The following is a 20,937-nucleotide window of genomic DNA, read 5'->3' as shown; positions in this document are numbered from 1 at the left end:
TAGAAGAAATTCTGCATGAATTTGCTGTCGATTCTCCTCTTCTTAGACCTATTTATCTGCAAATATTGCTTTGGGAAAAAATGGCCAAAATAAACGTGTGTGATGATGCACTCTAGTGGATTGAATTGTAAAGGTGGTCTAAAGATTTTAAAACACATAGGCATAAGTTAAGTTAGTTCAGACATTCACGAAATCACAAATGTATTAGTCTATGATTCTACAAATGTACAATGTTGACCAATATGGTCTATAATTTAATTAACCTGAGCAAAGATTAGAGGTTCTAATGTCTAGAAATTATTGATACAAATGAAATTTGAACTTGATGAAAACTTCAAGTGATTAAATTATGTACTAGAGCCCTATAATTATTGAATTTATTTATTTTTTAAATAATATCAACCGTGTAATGAATTTTACAGGAACGTCCTAGGCCATAATTAATGTAAAATATCCATTCATGGGGCCCTCTTATGAAACATAAATTGTTGAGCTAATTTTAAAAGGAGGCAACGAACTTAACCCGTCAATAGCTCGAGTATTACTCGACAGTTAAAATATTTTTAATTTGTTTAAAAGGTCACTTTGGATCCTCAATTCGAACGACCTTCGAATATTTCACTATAAATTTAGATTTCATTTGTATTTATAGTGTAATTTATGATATAATATTAAGAAGTAGGGACATTAACATATAAATTATAATAATTTAGCCTAAAAAAAATTTTAGTACCCATTTTTATCATATAATAATTTATAAATAGTTCCTTGTCAGTTTATCATTTTACATAAATAAGAAAATTTATTAAATCTGAAACTAAATTATTTTCAATTGACTAAATCCTTACAAATACTAAAATTCTATTGTTTAATTTTTACCTTTAAAAGTGCATAAACTACACCATTACAAACAAATTAGTAATACCAATACGAACTTAGTTCACCGGTAATTAGTACATATATATGATCTATGGTATATGATCTATGGTATTAAATATCGACAAGTCGATATGTCTATCGACGGTTTTTGTATCATTGGATTCGAGATAAAAAGATATTTTTATAATATTAAAAATTTGACAAAATATGGAAAACATCACAAAATTTCATTAGTATCATAGTATTAATTATTTAAAAAAATATAATATTAATATTAATAATTTCTAACCTATTTCTAAACATAATATTAATATTAATAATTTCTATTTCTAACCTATTTAGAAAGGGTAGTATGATCTTGAGTTAATTTAAATATATATTTTTTATTTTCATAAATTTTATATAAATATTTATTAATATTGACATTTTACCCAGATCGACCTTTAAAATCTCTATTTCTATTGACGTTTTTATGAAAGTGAGATATCAACGTCTCTAATGAGGTCGACATTTAAAAATTTGCTATGAACTAAAAAAATAATCACATAAATAAAAAATACATATGAAGAGTGTTTTTGTAAAATATTTAATATTCAGGTCGGTGAAATCAGATATTTTATCCAAAAGGGATTCGAAAACCCAGATATTTTCCTTTTCCTATTTAGCCTCACGAGTGGATCCAGATATCCCAATCTCGCAAGTGAAAACGTGAAACGCACGCGCTCACACACTCACGTGCGCTCTCGCTCCTCTCACGTGACGCCCTCTCTCTCTCTCTACCCTTTTCTTTCACTTCCATTTTCCTCTTCTCTCTCTCTCTCTTCTCTCTTTCTTTCTCAGTGAAGTATATGCGAAGCCGAAAGAAACTTCTTCTCTGCAACTCTTCGCCGGAACCCTAATCGCCGAAACCTGAACGGAGATCGCTCCACGTCCGGCCACCGGCGAGAAGATGGACGTCGATCAGTCTGATTCGCAGAAGCCTCAGACTTTGCAATCCCTAGCCAGTGGTTCTCTCGGTTCGTCTCTGTCGAGGCTCTCGGGCTCTTCCCGGGGCATTCCAGCCGACAAAGACTTCCACTTCTATTACAACTTCGACGAATTCAAAATCCCTATACGGAGCATCGAGCGGCAATCTCAGTCGATGCTCGAGACCATTGGCTCGTCCGCCGGAGTGTGGGGCAAGGAAATGGCTTTCCCCGAGGATACCGACGACGCGTATGATTGGTTGGTCAATGTCAATGATGAAATATTTGAGCGGTTTGATGTGTCGCTGGACGAGTTCCAGAGGATTCGGAAGGAGGAGGAGGAGGAGGAGAGTGGGAGGGCAGTGGCTTTGACGACGGCAGACCCGGATGATGGGTTTCAGTTGGTGTGTGGGAAGAAAAAGAAGATGCCGAGTCATGGAGATGATTTGCATGATTCGAGTTTGGAGTCGAGTGTGAAGGTTGCTACCAAGGATAGGAAAACTATGGGGGTGAAGCCGAAAGTTCCATTTCATATACCCACTATTCGTAGGCCGCAGGATGAGTTCAATATTTTGGTTAATAATTCAAACCAGCCTTTCGAGCACGTTTGGTTGCAAAGGAGTGAAGATGGTTCCAGGTTTATACATCCACTGGTTAGTTTAACCATTTTATGGCTTATCTTGGTCTTAAAGTGCTACTTTTCCCCTTTCTTTGTGTTTATTTTTCTGTTTGTTTACAGAGGAGTGAAGAGCACATTTGGCTTAAATTAACTTCTCTAGGTTTTTGGCATTACTTTGGCCAGTCAAGACCAAAATTTTAATGGCCAGGATAAGAAGTTTTTGGTTTATCTTTTATGGAGATGGTCTGTAGTTTAGCTAGGGAGGGATAGTGATTGAAATTCTGGTGTTCAATGGGATTGTCAAGTGCATAGCGTGTTTCCACTTTTATTCAGCAGTTATCGTTTGTGGAAGTTGGGAGTTGTTGCTTACATCAATTTGCTTGTGCAGGAGAAGTTATCTGTATTGGACTTTGTTGATAAGATTGATGAAGATTTTCAACCTGCTTATCCACCATCTTTGGAGTCTACTCCTTTCAAATTCATTGAGGAAGTCAATGACTTGAAAGATCTGGCATCTAAATTGCGGGGGGTGAATGAATTTGCGGTACAAAACTATTACTAATTTTATGTTTTGATGTCATAATGAGGAAGCATATAGATCAGAAGGGGACCAGTTTTTTTGTTATGTAATTTAAACCATGTCTAAAATTATTTTAGCCTTACAAATGCTTACTTCTCAAGCTTTCATGTTTGCGTTATTAATTTGAGATGGGGAAGAAATCAGTAAAAAGCATAAATATGATCCAAGATCTGTTGCAATAATACCAAGTAAATCAGAGGTTGGTGTTAACTTTCAATGGAACATATTGCACTTGTAGAGTCTCTCATGTTATGATTTATTGATAAATATCTAATTCCCTTTTAACATGCATTCTATATCCACACTTTCTTTGCAATTTTGAGTTCTATGGTCTATTATTTGATGCACGCTATTAATGTTTTAGGTTGATCTGGAACATAATCAGTATCGATCTTTTCAAGGACTTACCTGTCTGATGCAAATATCTACAAGAACTGAAGATTTTGTTGTAGATACATTGAAGCTCAGAATTCATGTGGGGCCCTATCTGAGAGAGGTTTTCAAGGATCCTTCCAAGAAAAAGGTTGACGTTTGGAGAAAAAGAGTTGTTTGTTGGCATTTTAGTTTGCATGGGGTTTTTATGATAATATTTATCCTCATTTAGGTGCTGCATGGAGCAGATCGAGACATTGTGTGGCTTCAACGGGATTTCGGGATTTATATTTGCAACTTATTTGACACTGGGCAGGTGGTCTTATATGCCATTATCTTGGATATTCAAGTTTTTGTTTTTTATGGTTACTCCTTGTCAGATTCTACTTTGTCTACATTAGCATGATGGTTTGCAGCTTATAATGTCATTCATAGGTTCTTGCACGAACTTATCCCCTTATATATACACAGTTTTGTCTACATTAGAAGTATTCTGACATCTAATCAAGGTTTTCCATTGATTATAGGAACTAGAATGTCTCTGAATTTCTGATTATCAAAAAAATCATCATCCTTAGCAATCATTCCTTTTTTTTTTTAATTTTTTATAATTGGGAGTTGAAGCTTTGCTATCCTATACCTAGGGGCACTCGTCTGCCCTGGGCAGGACATCCTTAGCAATCATTCTTTTAAATTATATATTTTTTTTCTTGGGTATATCAAATTCAATATTCCAAGTTTAATGGTTTTTTTTTTATAAATGTATTTCCTGCTTTTCTTGCCATCAAATAAGGCTCTACTTGTGGCTTATTGGCTAGTGGCTCTTGGGATTTGTTTCCTGGGAATAAGTGGTTTTGTGATAAATTATTTTTTCAAGGATTGTCTAGTTTTAGTCTTATTTCTCTTTATGTTAACTTGAAGAAAATGAATAGCTCTACCTGGAGATTTATACATTTTCTATCCTCAGGCTTCAAGAGTATTGAAACTAGAAAGAAATAGTCTGGAGTATCTCCTTCATCACTATTGTGGAGTTGCAGCTAATAAAGAGTAGGGGATTTCTCTCTCTGAATCTGGATGCTGTGTGTGTGGGTTGGTCTTTTTTGTAGCTTTAACAGTTAAATTCGTCACAGATACCAAAATGCAGACTGGAGATTAAGACCTCTTCCCGAGGAGATGCTGAGGTATAAATGTCTTTAGGTCCTGTCATAATTTTTTTTCCATATTACTTATACCTTATTTATTTTACTCCTTGGGGATGCAAATTATTCTTATTTTTTTCCCTTGTAGTCTTTGCGTACAGCATTTGACAATTTTCCCCATAAATATTAAATGTATTATTGTGAATTTTAGGAATGAGACGAGATAAATGTCATAAAATATTTAAGCTCATGGCAAACAGTTAGAACTATGTCAATAAGGAGAAAATAGGACACTGGTGTGTGATGATTCTTAAGTTAAGAGATCAGTGCAACTTTTCTAGTATGGAGGCTTCTGTTAGTGTATTTGGTGTAACTAGTATTCTTTTTTCGCTGTAAAAGTCCAACAAGTGGAGTGTCCAACATGTGCAAAACAAATTACCCAAATGAAAGTGTCCATGCTTTTTAAAGTGTGTGGTATTGCTTGTACATTATTTTGTTGTATCCTCAACAACTTTCCTCATCTTTAATTCCGTTTCTTTTAATGACAGATATGCTAGGGAAGATACACATTATTTGCTGTATATTTATGATTTGATGAAGATGAAACTGTCCTCGATGCCCCGTGAATCTGAAGAATCTGACTTTCCTTTGGTAGAGGTACAGTTTCGATTGGCATCTTATGCTATATTTCTTATGAACTCTTGATCTGAAAGTACTGGATTTTACGGAAAAGTAGTTAATCTTTGTTCAGCTTCATGTTCACTTTTTGTACTGCTTATCTTGATCTACCTTCACGTTTGCACCACAAATTGTAGATTCTCCTTAAAGTTACTGTCAACTGAGGTCTTAAACAACGTTCATGTTTTTAATGGTTTTATCAGGACAGGAAGTGAACTAGCCACTTAAAAGATAGGATAAACTTATGTACAGTTTTCTTTTTCCTTCTCCTTTTCCAATATGACATTTTTCAAAGGAAAGCTTGGAATCTGAGCGAATTCATTCAGCTAATAGATGTGACATAAGAGCTGATGGAATAGTGTATGTAACTTTCTCTGGATTAAGATTTTTTCTAGTAAACATTCCTTGAGCTTGTCAATGTTCAAAAGTTTGATGTTGCTTCAAGTGTGGAAATAAAAATTACAGGGTGCATCATCATCATAATCTTCGTCATCATTTATTTTTAAAATTTTAGTTTAAGGCTTATCCTGCCGCATGAGATTTTCCCTACAACACTATGAGATTTGTGTTTTACTCTCACCTATTAAATTTTTGGGGATCCGTTTTTTCTTATGTGTAGATATAGGTTTGCTGCCTTCTACATTTTGATTGAATTAGAGTTCCACTTCATGTTTTCTTTTTTGAAACACGGACATGGTCAAAGTCCAACCCCAGGGCTTACAAAAAAACAAAACCCCAATTGAAGTTCATTACAATCCTAGCCTTTTTACCACTTTTTCCCAATTTTTTCTGTTGCTGAAAAATCTTCTTCAATTTTCCTCCAACCAAATTCTCGTGGAAAAGATTCTCCTCATGGACCACAGGCTCAGCATCATTTTCCTCATCATCTAAAGAAGCATTACAGCTTCATGTTTCACTTGCCCCATGTCTACAAAGGAGTTGTTATACATTCCCCCTTATCGAGACATAAGTCCAGTGTGGCCATTGAAGAAACTTAGGAAATCAGTCTGGCAATTAGACGGAATTGACTCTGAAAGAAGAGGCGGAACTGATTTTCATCAATTTCCTTACAAAGTACACCAATTCATATATCGCAGCTAATTTGAGTTTCACTGGTGTGACCTAGTGGTCAATAAGGGCCAATGTAAATAGCAAAGGGCTTATAGGGAATGGATTCAAACCATGGTGGCCACCTACCTAGGATCTAATATCCTACGAGTTACCTTGGCAACCAAATGTAGTAGGGTTAGGCAGTTGTCCCGTGAGATTAGTCAAGGTGCGTGCAAGCGGTTCTGGACACTCACGGATATCAAAAACATAAAAAAATTAAAATAAAGGCCACTGGCCACATTACACCATGGGGTGACAAAGATGTGAAATTTGTTAGCAAATATATTGTTATAGAACTGATTTCAACGTGACCCTACTACATGTCTTTATTCCACGGCTGAAATTCTTTAAAAAGCGTTGGGACATTTTTTGAATGTGGCATTACAGAGATGTTCTAAGAATTTTCTCAAAATGGTATTGTTAATGTCACCATTAAAAATTATTAATAACTATTACTTAGGTCCCCGAACATTTGGTAGCTTGTTTATGAGGGGATTTAGACCGATAGTTGTGCCACTTATCTGTATAAAATTTGTGTTAGAGGGTTTAAAAATTGTGATGCCTTCTAGCATTTTGCATTCCAAACAACCTATAGATTAGTGTTTGATTCTTGGTAGGAAAAATGTTGACCCCATTCTTATAGCCCAAAGTGGTTGATGATTAGAGGAAACGAAATATATCCTGAATAAGTCTGGATGGTATTGCAAGACTTTTTTATACTTGGTTTTGCCTCTGGTTATCTTGTAACTAGTATGTTTCTTCCATCTTAGCCAGTTGGGATGCCTTTTTGTAATCCTTTAGCTTAGGATTTGCTCGTTTGGTGTAGTTCATAAATCCACTATTTTCTTCTTTTTTTGATAAGAGATCCACTATTTTTTTTCTCATCAAAACAAGTTTGGGGGTTGCTCCAACTTTGTCGAGACCTTTTATGTTTTTAATTGATTTAAATTAAGAGGGAGCTGCTAATTGCTTATTTTACTGGAAATTTAATTTTTTTTTGTGTACCATATTTCCATGTGGTTTGACATTTCCTGGGTGATGCGGTATGTAACCTTTCGTGCGGTCAATATAGAAGATAGAAGATTCTGTTGGCCGAAGGTTCTGTTTTGTCTGCTACATAGTATGGAGTTTACCTTTTTGATGAAGCTACTCGTTTCATGTAGGTCTACAAGCGGAGTTATGATGTATGCCTGCATCTTTATGAGAAGGAGCTGTTGACTGAAAGTTCATATCTTTATGTATATGGGTTAGTCTTCTTGTTTCTTTTATCTTTGGTAAAAAGGACATTACCATTTTGAGTTCTTTACTTTTCCTCCAGCTAGTGAAATTTCTTTCCTTTTCTTATCTCCTTGTGTTCAATGGTATTCGTTGATAATTTTTTTATTCAATTTATTTTAATACAGATTGCAGGGTTCTGGTTTCAACGCTCAACAACTTGCTGTTGCTGCAGTAAGGTTCCTTACCCTTCACATTTTATCCATACTATACTATGTCTGCATTATGATGGTTACGGGGTTGATGACCAATTTTCAAATATCTTTTTCTTTTAATACAAAAATGGGGGATGAGCAATCCACCCAATTTTCTGAGGAAATTATTAAAAAGGACCCCAATCAGCATAAAAAATGAAGGGATTACAATTACAAAATCTGACACAGCAATCCGTTCTTCACACTCAGTGTCTGACAACCTTCTTCTGGACTGGAGGTTTCAACTCTAGTTTGTGTCAGTCCAGCACTCCTTGGATAATTATTTTGTTTTTGGTAGGGCTATTGGTAGAATATGCCGTTATCAGAAAAGGGTTTTAGAGTTGTGGTCATACCTTTCCACTTAACCAAAACGAGTAGAGCCATCTCCCACTTGGCTTGAGTATCATTATCCTGCTAGTGCTAGTATATGCTCTGAGAAATGGAATAAATATGGCCAAAGCGAGCAATAGCTCAGCGGTAATTGGCATATACCTCCAACCATGAGGTTGTGAGTTCGATTCCCCACCCCTACATGTTCTACTAAAAAAAAAGAAATGAAATAAATGGGTTATTTAGGCCTCGTTAGATAATTATTTAAGATTTTGAAAATCAAAAGAGTTAGTTTCCAAAAACTTGTTTTTGTTTTTAAAATTTGGCTAAGAATTCAAATGTGTTATGAATAAAGGTGAAAAAATACTAAAAAATTGTGAGAATACTAGTGATATTTTGATAAAATTAATTGATAGGAGGCTATATCACATGTCATATTTAATTTATGTTGCTGGAAGTAAATACAAAGCCTTAATCTCTGTTCAGTAAAAACTTTATTTACTTTGTGACAGGGTCTCTTTGAGTGGCGAGATATTGTTGCTCGTTCAGAGGATGAAAGTACTGGTTACATACTGCCAAACAAAACGCTTCTGGAAATCGGTACTGGGAAACCTGTGCTGACATAGTTAGGAATTATCACTTTTTTCTTTCTTCTGAATTTTTACATCTTTTTCTTACTGTTAAAGCCAAGCAGATGCCTGTCAACGTAAGCAAATTACGTCGAATACTGAAATCAAAGCACCCATATCTTGAGCGCAATCTTGCTTCAATTGTTGACATCATTAGGCATTCTATGCTAAATGCTTGTGCCTTTGAAGAGGTTGTAGAGCGCTTGAAGGAAGCCCGTACAGAGGCGTTGGCGGTAAGGCTTGTGCATATAGTAACACCTATAAAACCACATAATTATGCTATTGTGACTTGAGAATATTTTCCTAAGGTTTGGGGCTGCCTTCCATGAATTCATGGTGGTTCGAGATATTAATTATATTTAGTGTCAGTGTTAGTTTAAATGAGATAAATGGAACGTATTTATTCATGGAGTCACCGGCTTCATATGTGGTTACATGGCAGACATTGGAAGAAAATGCATCAACTAATGAACAACGAGAGACTATTGTACCCGATACTTCGAATTTGAGGCACACAATTCCGATTATGAAGGATGGTGCTGTTGATAAATCTGCCAATGATCGAATCTGTTCACCCTCTTCTCAGTCTAAAGTTGCACCCTTGGAACATGGATACCGGCCATTTGAACCTGGAAAATGTATTAAGGTGGACCATTCCCTGCATCCTGCTATGAACGGGAGTAGACAGGTCTCTCAAGTGGGCCCAACAACTTCAGAGCCGAGCAGACACTTGAACGGCGATAAATATCCAGTAGCACAGGTTGTCAAATATCTCTAATTGACCATAGTTAAAGACTAATTAGAAGAACTTTCTCTTGTTTGTCTGTGTTTGTTTTCTTTGCTTTGAGATCTATGTTCTAAATGATTTCCCTTTAAGGTTACTGGAGTGAACATTTCGTTACAAAAGAAGAGTAATCGAGGTGGTCTGGGGGCGCTACTGGGAAACTCGGCCCCGAAGAGAAAATTAGATACCGATAAGAAGGTGAGTACTGCACAAGATAACAGTTTCTTGTACTGCTTCCTGTGATGCTGCTTCATTAATATTGCTCTTTTTATCTCCTATTAGGATAAGGAAGAGAACAAGTTGGATAAAATTAGGTCCTCCGTGGCTCTACCCTTCCATTCGTTCTCGGGAACAAGTGAGCAGTTGAAGCCTGTTACAGAACCGACCATGACTGCATTAAAAACTCAAAATTCTGAAGCACCTGCTGCCGAGTCAGCGAAAAGCTCGAAGGTAGAACCTCCTGCCATACCAGTTGCAAAGCCCTGCTCGGATGGGATTATTATGTTGGAAGACGATTCAGATGACGAAGAAGAATCCCATCCTGTAGCAGAAACCGCTGATGAGCAAAAGTTGAAAGGTTTTAGTGCTAGTTCACCTCTTGAAATTGACGACGACGACGACGAGCCAATGTCTCTGTCTGAATTGTCCTCTAGCTTTCAGAAATGTTTGAATTCAAATGAACAAGCTATGGACATTGGAGGAACTGGCAATTCAGGAAAACAAAGTGGCTTTTTGCAGCTCGAACCATTCAACTATGAAGCAGCAAGGAAACAAGTAGTATTCGGAGAAGACCTAGAGGAAGACGACTCGAGACCTGAGGATGACAAAGACCCAAAGCCATCAAAGAACGCTGGGGCAAAGTTAGGTTTAGGTCTAGATAGAGTTCAAAAGAACAGTGGCACCATGGAATTACCACAGGGCAAACGACGCCATGCCTTCCCCGCAACTGGAAATCGAAGTGCAACTTTCCGCTAAATCGATGTAAGTGATTTTTTTCCCTCTGTAAAATACAGACATCACTGGTATGGTATGATATTACTAGTCAAAAAGATTTCTCAAGTATTAAAAGGAAAGAAGTATTAAGGTAGTAGTGTTTGTTGAAAGAGTAAGTTTGCTTCTTGTTTTCAATTTGGTGTTGGGGGTACAAATCTAGAATGGTCTCCTAAATCACTTTTGCCTTCCCAAATTATAATTAAGAGTAATTGTGAGTATAACTCAATTGGTTAAGATATTTTCGATTAAAATGTCGGAAGATCGAACGGGACATAATAGAGAATTGGTGAAATTTGCTTTAGATTGTTTTGAGTTAGGGATGAATTATATTATATTTAGAGTGAAATATCCTCTTGTTGATATCTATAGCCTCAAATTTTCTTCTTTTCTCAATCTTGTTTTGAATTAGGGATGGATTATATTATATTCAGAGTTAAATATCCTCTTGTTTTGAGTTAGGTCCCTTCATAAAAGTTAAATATTTTGATCTTCATACTTTAACTTTGTTTTGTAATACTAGTTCCTATCTATTTTTTGTTATTGTACTTTTAAAATATTCATTTATCTTTCCTTTTTTTTTCGAAAACAAATTTTCAAAGGTTATTGGGCAAAATGTCCTTATAGAAGTGCATATTTGGTTAAAAATCCAAAAGCTCAAATAATTGCAGAAATATTAGCAAATAGTTGAGAAGTCCTCATCTAAACTGCAGAATTTTCAAAAGGAATGGGAGAGGGAAGGGGGTAATACAACTTGTTTTCTAATATTTGGTCATTTTGACAAATCTAAAATGTAGGGAAGGGCATTCTACACGATAAACTTTTTTGATTTATTGTCGTAATTTTATATTAAAGAGTTTTTATTGTGTATAGAATAAGACAAAATAGATATAATAATTTTTTTTAGAAGTGTAAGGATTAAAATGTGCTCTTTGAAAGTATTGAGACATAGAGGTAAAATTTAAATATTCTTAAAGTAGATGAATGGGAAAAAGAATTAGGTTTAAATACAATTTTGGTCTTTGTTTTTTTAACTTTTGTTTCGTGTATTTTTTACAAATTATTATTTTGGTCAATATTTATAAAATTTTACTACAAATTCTATATCCAATAGGAATTTTTTAATACAAATTTATAACAATATTTCAAGAAAGTGAGGGATCAAAATTTACAAAGGGTAAAAAGAATATTTAACTAATAAATTAAATACATACGAGTGTTCAACCAGAAAAATCGCGGAACCTCCGCCACGTCAGACGCTGTGTGAGTTGGCGGTCTCCTATTGGTCCGTCGATGTCAGCCGAAACTTTCATTAGCGTTAGGCATATGAACGAATTCGAACAATCTGAGCCATTCATTACAAAAGCCATCTACGGCTACAAGACAGCACGTCACCATCTCGAATGCGGCGTCGTTTTGATTTTCCTTAGCGAAGGAGAAAATCAATCTGGCACTTCTCCTTCTCCTTCTTCGTTTCCTTCGTTGGGATCCTTTAATTGGAGAGACTCTTTTTCCGTTCGACTTTCATCGAATTCCTTGGTTTAATTTCGCTCAAATTTCTGAAATTTCGTGTCTTCTACTTCGATTTGGAATCCGGAATTTGACGAACCCGAAATCAATCTCCATCGCTCTGTGTGGTGATTACTATGGCGGCCATGGAAGGAGGAGGAGGGACGCTTTCTGAGATATACCAGAGTGCGAAGAGGCTCCTGTTGAGGACCCGAGATGGGCTTGAGAAACTTGAGCGTCTTGAGTACTCTGCGCCCAGCGGCGACTCCCCCGACCTCTCTTCCTCCATCAAGAGGGATATTACTCAGATCCAGTCCCTCTGCGTTGAAATGGAACGCCTCTGGCGCTCCGTAGCCGCCAAGTCTCAACGTGATTTGTGGAAAAGGTTCTTGTTCCATTACCCACCTTTGCGTTTTCTGATTGGGGTCGAATTTTGAATTTTTTGTATTTACTTGTTTTTTTTTTTCATTTTTAATTGAAAATTTTGTTGTTCTTTACTGATTTGTCAATTCGTCAAATGCGGTGGATGTCATGTCCTTCCCTTCGTGTTATGTGCCTTTCGTTTCCCATTGTTTCTTACGCAGAAGGGAACAGAAAAGGAAAGATAAAGAAAAATGAAATGGGGTGCTCTCATAGATTCAGGGTTGAGTTTGGTTTGAGAAGTACTGCGTTTATTTTATAATTTTCTAGCGTGTTGCATTTTGGGGTTGGAATTTTATTGAAAATTTGGATGGTTTTACGATTTATTTTGAATTTGGTGACCCGTAGCCTTGATGTGGCACAATTGGGTATTATCCTGCAGAAAGGTGGAACAGGTTGCTGAGGAGGCCGACTCTATGAAGCAGAGTCTGGACAAATATTTTCTTAGAAACCAGAAGCGGATGATGGAAGCAAAAGAGCGAGCTGAATTGCTTGGAAGAGTTGTATGTACTTTTTATTAGCTACTTGTTGCTTTTGGTGACTGAAACCCTTTAACCTTTCATTTTGACTGGTATTTGGTTATGTTTTTGTAGAGTGGAGATTCTGCTCACATTTTAAGGATTTTTGATGATGAGGCTCAAGCCATGAGCTCAGTTCGAAGTTCGTCACGGATGTTAGAAGAGGCTAGTGCGACTGGAGAAGCAATCCTTTTAAAATACTCTGAACAGAGGGAACGCCTGAAGGTACATATATGCACAACTGAGACCATGTAGATAAATATGTTTATATTTACTATATTTACTGAGGCTAATGTTAATTGTTAGAACAATCTTTGAAATGTTATTGATGTATCCCCTATAATTCTGAACATTGTAAAGAGTCTATTCCATATTCGTAGTCTCCTGTTGCTTTAGGATAGCTGCAGGATGATCATTTTAAATGAATTGATTCAAAATTTGGAAGAAGTTGTATTCTACATACGAATTTTTATAATTTTGGCAGTTATAGTTTGTCCTTGAGTAAAAAAGCACTTCAATTGCCTTTAAACATGTGCATCATATTTGTGCTGACTGCTGATTTAAGACACTGAGGGATGTTTGACTCACAGAATTAATGAAGTTTATGTTTGTGTAATCTATGATTAGATTGAGCAAGATGAAGAGAACTGAGAGGGAGAGGCGGAGAGGAGGGGAAAAGGGGAGAGAGATGGAATAAGAAATGAGAGTGAGAAAACTAGAAGAAAAATGAGAGGAAAAATGATAAGGAATAGGGGGTGAATGGAAGAAAAAATAAAGGTGGAGACAGAGAGAAATGAGAGAGAGTGGAGGGGATAAGGGGAGAGAGCTGAAAGAAGAAATGAGAATGAGAAAACTAGAGGAAAAATGATAAAGAAGAGGGAGGGGAATGGAAGAAAAAAGAAAGGTGCAGGTAGACGAGAAATGAGAGGGTGGGAGAGAGAAGTTGAAAAGATAGAGTATTACAAAGGTTAAACAAAAAAGAAGAGTGGATATAGAGCCACGCGAATGAGGGAGGGAGAGAGTGTAAAAAAGAAAATACTGGATTCACGTGAATGCAGTATGGAGTTTTTTTTTTAATTTATAAATCAGTCGGTTGGTTTGCATTGGTATGGGACGAGCCGACCAACCGACTAATCGATTTTGCAAAGGACTACCAATGCTGACCTTTCATCATTCGAACTGACTAACCGATGTTGGTTCGTTCTAGTTGGTCGGATCGGTTTTTTATGTTCGTTTGTGCACCTCTAGTGCTATGATTATTTGATAACCTTTTCTGTAGAAAAGACTTATGATTATCCTTACTAAAATAAAGAACTTTCTTAGTATCATTTTTATTGTTCTTCAGACTGATTGAAACATGCAATTGTAATTTGTAAACCATGGTTAGGTTGAAATGAAATCTGCATCTACTTTACTTACAGCCTTGTTGGATTCGAGATGATCTCCCTCACTGTTCTCTCTCTCTCTTTCTATCTCTAATATTCATTCGTTTACTTTTGTGTATCAGAGAGCACAAAGGAAGGCACTGGATGTGCTCAACACAGTGGGGCTCTCCAATGCAGTACTCAAACTGATCGAGAGACGGCACCGAGTTGATAATTGGATTAAATATGCAGGCATGATTTTAACTGTCGTAGTTGTATTCGTATTTGTTCGATGGGTACGATGATTTCCACATACTGATTGTCGGACAATTCGATCTATGCTGGCTCCTTGAAGGATACATATTGAGGCTGCTTTAATTTGGCCTCCCAGTGTAACACTTCTGCAGGTTTCACTGCCATCTAGAAGACAAAATTCTATACACTAAATAGACTACTTAGGAAGCGCACGAGCACAGCTACTATGGAAGACGACCTTCATGTCGAGCTTGGCAATTGCGATTACTCGACGACAAGTTTTCAGGTAATCTGCAGATTATCTTCTGGGTTGCCATCGTTAAGTTCTGATTCTAAATGCATGGATCTACCAGAAGGAGCTGCTTTATGATGGTGCTGATTCCAGGCTCTTTTCAGTAAACACTTTATGAACTTCTGAAGTTTTTTGGTGCCTTAGTTCTCAATTAGTTTTCTTTTTAGTACTATAATTCAACTGGGGGAGATAGTTTTGGTATAAATGTCTTGATGAGTCGAGCTATGTTCAGATCAACGTCTTTTCAATTTTCAAAGGTAGGGTATTGGTATGGTTCTTAAAGTGCTTAAATATGTAAATTCTACTTGTGTGACCATTTTGCCCCAAGTTTGATTCAAAATTCCCCAAATTTAGGTAAGATCAATCTTCATTGTGTTGAATTATGAAAAAAGTTTCAGCAACTTACAGTTGGTTTTTATTTTCCCTCAAGCTCAATATGTACAATGAAATATTTTGAATGAATTAGATGGTGAATATTGACAAGGTTTTGATTAAATATATTAGAAAAATCATGATAGATATATTGACAACACTAAAAAAAATATTTTTAATCTCCCGATGTTAAATCAATGATTTGATCTGCGTAAACATAATTGAATAGGTCAATACATTACACTTTCATCTATTTTATAAAAAATTCTAAATAATTCTAAATACTAAACTTGTACTGGAAGATATTTTTAATAACATTTATATAAATATTGTATTTTATAAAAGTAATTACGAACATATCTCGAAATTGTGATATTTTATGGTATAAATTCCAAAATTTGACCTTTTAGATAAGGCAAACTATGATCTAATTTCGGCAATTAATGAAATTAAAATATTTTTTTTATCAATTTTTTAAAATGAAAATTTATTAATTGATTTTAAACTTTTCTAAAATTAAAATTTTAATTTGCCCGGAAGTCATGTGTTCAAGCAATTATGTTTATTTAATTTCAATTTTCTATTTATAAGAAATGACATTGTTTCATTACTAATGAATAATCTTTTTTAGTCAGTTTTGTTTTTCTGTTTAATTACTAATAATAATTTAGAGTTGATTTGATAATTATCATTTTTTTATAAAGTTTTTTTTTTTATAGTCTTTCAATGAGTAATTTAGTCCCCTGAGAATATGTCAGACTCATGGTTCTACCTTCTTGACTTTGACTTATATCTCTTATTGTTTTTTTTTAAAGGTTGACTTATACCTCTTATATTTTGTTATATAATCACTTGAAATAGAGTAGAGTGAGGTTAAATGAGAGATATGCATTGAAAGTGAGACATTATCATAAAATTTTTAAAATATAGAAACAAAATAGATATGATATTGAAAATTTATCTATTTATAAGATATGACATTGTTTATAACTCGTTTCAACTTTACTCTTTTTATATATATAATTTTAAGAATTTATTATTATTATTCAAATCAAGTTTTAATATCAATGTTTTGTTGAAAGGTTGAGTCTTCAATTTTGTGAAAATATTGATAAAATTAAATATAAAATATTTATTTGAAGAATATTTCTAAAATATTAGTTTTTTAAAATCAAGATATTTATAAAATATATTTCAAACTTTTAAATAGGTTACATGTACAAACATGTATGTATATATATAGATACAGTGGCGGATCCATAAATTTGCTAAATTAGTTAAGTTCTTTAAAGTTTTAATATTGGGTTTAATTAATAGATCTATGAACTTTAAAAAAATTATATATCAATAAGTTATTGAACTAATAAATTGTTGAATTTATAAACACAATAGTACAAGTTTCGAACCCGGAACCATGAAGGGGCTATTGGAGAATCGAACTTAGGACCGAGGGAGGGCTTGATGAGCAAAACTTTTGACCACTTAGCTATCAAGCTATTTTAAAATAATTTGAGCATTATTAACTAATATATTAATTTCATAATATCAAAAGATGAGAAGGGGACTCCAGCCCCCAGGCCGAACGTACATCCGCCCCTGTATAGATAGATATATATATATATATATATATATTATTATTATTATTCAAATCAAGTTTTAACATGAATGTTTCGTCTTGAGTCTTCAATTTTGTGATAATATTGATAAAATTAAATATAAAATATTTATTTTGAAGAATATTTTTAAAATATTATTGTTTAAAAATCAAGATATTTATAAAATATATTTCAAACTTTTAAATGTGTGCACACATGTATGCACATGTATGTATATATATAGATAGGTATATTATTATTCAAATCAATTTTTAACATCAATATTACATTGAGTCTTCAATTTTGTGAAAATATTAACAAAATTAAATATAAAATATTTATTTTGAAGAATATTTCTAAAATATTATTTTTTAAAAATCAAGATATTTATAAAATATATTTCAAACTTTTAAATAGGTTATATGTGTACATGTATGTATATATATGTAATATGTAATATGTATGTATGTGCATATATATACATACATATATATGTATGTGTATAAATATATATATACATGTACGTGTGTATCTATATTACATATATATGTATATATATATCTATATATATATATATACACATACATATATATAGTGTTATATATATATATATTAAATAATTATTTATTAGAGAAAACTTGCACAAGCCATCTACAATATTGAGATTCTCCTATTCACTAAACTCATCGGTTAAGAGTGAAAACTACTATTTCTACACAATATTGAGACTTGTTTTAAAAAAATCAAAACAACACTTGCATGCGATGAGTGTATGAACTTTAAATATGATATTTCAAATAACACTTGATAGTAAGAACTCAAAAAGTACATACAATTTTTTTAAAAAAACGTCTCATTGTAATCTAAGTCACCCTCACCTCTATTTCAAGCACCAACAATCCAAAATAAGATGGAGGAGGAGGATTAGTTGCTTTAAAGTGCCACATAGCCTGCTCCAGATTGGTTACTGTTACAATCTCATCACCAATGTAAATTTGAAACATATCTACAGGTCCTACAGTGAAAGTGATTCCTCCTATGAACACTTCCAACAATCCATCAGATCTTTCTACTACTCCCTACTGGAACATTAAAACGTATCGATTCACCTGCAATAATGATGAATACATCTCTCTCTGATGGTCCATCACAAAAGTAAGAATATTATTGAAGCTAGGTGGGAGCTCAATTCCAAACAAATAGAGTTCATAACTAGTTTCCATAACTAGCATCCATGTTGGTATGCTGGTTTGGATGTTGATCAAAGGTAGGAAGTTTGCTATCCTAGCATATTCATTCGTCACATTGTCTTCAATTATATTCATGAAATATCACAACTCATCGAGAAGACCAAGCTTCATCGGTCCTCGGAGGAACTTTAATTTTCCAGTGACAAGAGAAAAACTCCATACAGAATGAGTAGAATAGAGACTAGTTTTCCACCTTTGTTTCTGCTTCCCGGCGTTATGTAGATGCCTAATAAACCGAGTGCTAAATTAAATATGATAAAAATGTATATATACCTCGTATCCTATTTTCGATCCTAAGTTTTGTTTCTATATCTCTTTTTCAAAAAAAAAAACGAACAGATCCTAAAGCATCGACAGCTTCACATTTATATGTAGTGAATAAAATCTTACGATATTGAAACTCTATTATCTAATTCGATTTACATTTATAGAATTAAGTATCTATTTAATCAAATAAACCCTCCATTTATAGAATTAATTATCTATTTGATCGAATAAACCCTAAATATGCTCATCGACTTACATTTTTAGTGAGTTGTAGAGCAACACAAAAACGAGTGCGAGAATCATAGCAAGAGCGAGAATGAGAACGAGAACAAGAGTGCCAATGAGAATGAGAACAATAACGTGAGCAAGAGAATTTACAATATCATACATACATGACATCATAATGATATGAAAAGAACACTGGCATGTGATGAGTGTATGAAATTTAAATTTTGTATCCAAAGAGCACTTGATAGTAAGAACTAAAAACAACCTATACAATTTTTTTAAGAAACACCCCGTTGTAATCTAAGTCACCATCACCTCTATTCCAAAAATTAACAAACCAAAATAAAGTGGAAGAGGAGGATTAATTGTTGCTTCAAAGTGCCATATACCCTGCTCCAGATTGGTTACTGTTAGAATCTCATCGCTAATGTAAACTTGAAACATATCTACGGGTTTTCCGGTGATCTCTCTGATGAACATCTCCGACAATCCATCAGATATCGACAATCCATCAGATCTTTCTACTACTCCCCGTGGGACCTTAAAACGTATCGATTCACCTGTTCGCCTCTCTCTGATGGTCCATCACAAAAGTAAGAATATTATTGAAGCTGGGTGGGAGTTGAATTCCAAATTTTGGTTGGAAAAATTGAAAAACAAAATAGGGTTTGTAACTAGTTTTCATAACTAGCATCCATGTTGGTACGTTGGTTTGGATGTTGATCAAAGGTAGGAAGGTTGTTATCATAGCATATTCATTCGTCACATTGTCTTCAATTATGTTCATGAAATACCACAACTTCATACAGAATGAGTAAAATAGAGAGTCAGTTTTCCACATTTGTTTCTGTTTCCAAGCGGTTTTTCACATTTGTTTTTGTTTCCAAGCATTATGTAGATACCTAATAAACCGAGTGCTAAATTAAATATGATAAAAATGTATATGTTCTTCCTCGTATCCTGTTTTCGATCATACGTTTTGTTTCTATATCTTTTTTTCAAGGGAAAAAATGAACGGGCCCTAAATCATCGACAGCTTCACTGATATTGAAACTCTATTATTTAATTCGATTTGCATTTATAGAATTAAGTATCTATTTAATTGAATAAACCCTTAATTTATAGAATTAAGTTTCTATTTAATCGAATAAACCCTAAATATACTCATCTATTTACATTTTTAGCAAGAGTTGTAATGAGAGCAGCATGAAAACGAGTGCCAGAATCATAGCAAGAGCGAGAATGAGAACAAGAACGTGAGCGAGAGAATTTACAATATCATACATAGATGACATCGGGATGGTATGAAAAGAACACTTGCATGTGATGAGTGTATGAACTTTAAATTTTGTATCCAAACAAGACTTGATAGTAAGAACTAAAAACAGCACATACAACTTTTTAAGAAACGTCCCATTGTAATCTAAAACACCCTCTGAAGGAGAATGATTAGTTGTTGCTTCAAAGTACTATATACCCTACCCTAGATTGGTTACTGTTAGAATCACATCGATGTAAACTTGAAACATATCTATGGGTTGTTCGATGATTTATCCGATCAGCACCGGTAGGAAGATTATTATCCTAGCATATTCATTAATCACATTGTCCTCATGTAGGTTCATGAAATACCACAGCTCATCGGAAAGATCAAATTTCCTCGGTCCTAAGAGAAATTTCAATTTTCCAGTGGCAAGAGAAAACCTATGTATAGAATGAGTAAAACAGAGAGTCAGTTTTCCACATTTGTTTCTGTTTCCATGTGCTATGTAGATACCTAATAAATCGAGTGCTAAATTAAATATGATAAAAATATATGTGTCCTTCCCGTGTCCTGTTTTCGATCCTACATTTTGTTTCCATAATTTTTTTTTTCAAAAAACAAGAAACAAACGGGCCCGACCTAAATAATCGACAACTTCACATTTATACACAATGAATAAAATTTTACGATATTAAAACTCTATTATCTAATTCGATTTATACTTATAGAATTAAGTATTTATTTAATCGAATAACCCCTACATTTATAGAATTAAGTATCGAATAACCCCTAAATATGCTCATCTATTTACATGTACGGAATAAAAAATATATAATTTAAAATAAAATTACTTACAATTTCACCTCCAACAGAAGTGGATGAAAATTTGTGTGAGATGTTCATAAATTTATTTCTTGCTCTGTCTTTCAAAACGTAAGATCCCTAAATAAGAATAAATAATCTATAATTTCAAATAAAATTACTTACCATTTCACTTCCATGACATTTTTGTAATTAATAATATTGGTAGTGTTGAAATTTTGTACAAGGCTCACAGTA

The 20,937-nt window shown here is 34.1% G+C and overlaps 2 protein-coding genes across 3 annotated transcripts; both read left to right on the top strand.

Moving 5' to 3' along the window:
* Positions 1 to 1,682: 1,682 nt before the first annotated feature.
* Positions 1,683 to 12,976, top strand: LOC111021794 (Polynucleotidyl transferase, ribonuclease H fold protein with HRDC domain-containing protein). 2 transcript variants are annotated; one of them, XM_022298859.2, is made up of 15 exons: positions 1,683 to 2,497; positions 2,852 to 3,007; positions 3,408 to 3,566; positions 3,648 to 3,731; positions 4,383 to 4,462; positions 4,546 to 4,596; positions 5,103 to 5,211; positions 7,506 to 7,588; positions 7,746 to 7,791; positions 8,654 to 8,741; positions 8,828 to 9,003; positions 9,213 to 9,530; positions 9,648 to 9,752; positions 9,837 to 10,535; positions 12,856 to 12,976. In XM_022298859.2, exons 1-14 carry the CDS (start codon positions 1,829 to 1,831, stop codon positions 10,527 to 10,529), a joined length of 2,817 nt encoding a protein of 938 aa, XP_022154551.1. In that variant the 5' UTR covers positions 1,683 to 1,828; the 3' UTR covers positions 10,530 to 10,535; positions 12,856 to 12,976. The 2 variants fall into 2 exon arrangements, with proteins under 2 accessions (XP_022154551.1, XP_022154550.1); XM_022298858.2 differs by lacking the exon at positions 12,856 to 12,976 and having other exon boundaries at positions 9,837 to 10,657.
* Positions 11,964 to 15,260, top strand: LOC111021795 (membrin-11-like). The gene is made up of 4 exons (XM_022298861.2): positions 11,964 to 12,438; positions 12,856 to 12,976; positions 13,067 to 13,216; positions 14,499 to 15,260. Exons 1-4 carry the CDS (start codon positions 12,191 to 12,193, stop codon positions 14,658 to 14,660), a joined length of 681 nt encoding a protein of 226 aa, XP_022154553.1. The 5' UTR covers positions 11,964 to 12,190; the 3' UTR covers positions 14,661 to 15,260.
* The last annotated feature ends 5,677 nt before the right edge of the window (positions 15,261 to 20,937 follow it).

The sequence above is a fragment of the Momordica charantia genome (genome assembly GCF_013281855.1).
Source record: "Momordica charantia cultivar OHB3-1 chromosome 1 unlocalized genomic scaffold, Mcharantia_2.0 BLBB01000001.1, whole genome shotgun sequence".
Taxonomy (NCBI): domain Eukaryota; kingdom Viridiplantae; phylum Streptophyta; class Magnoliopsida; order Cucurbitales; family Cucurbitaceae; genus Momordica; species Momordica charantia.
This window is presented reverse-complemented; position numbering and strand designations above follow the sequence as displayed.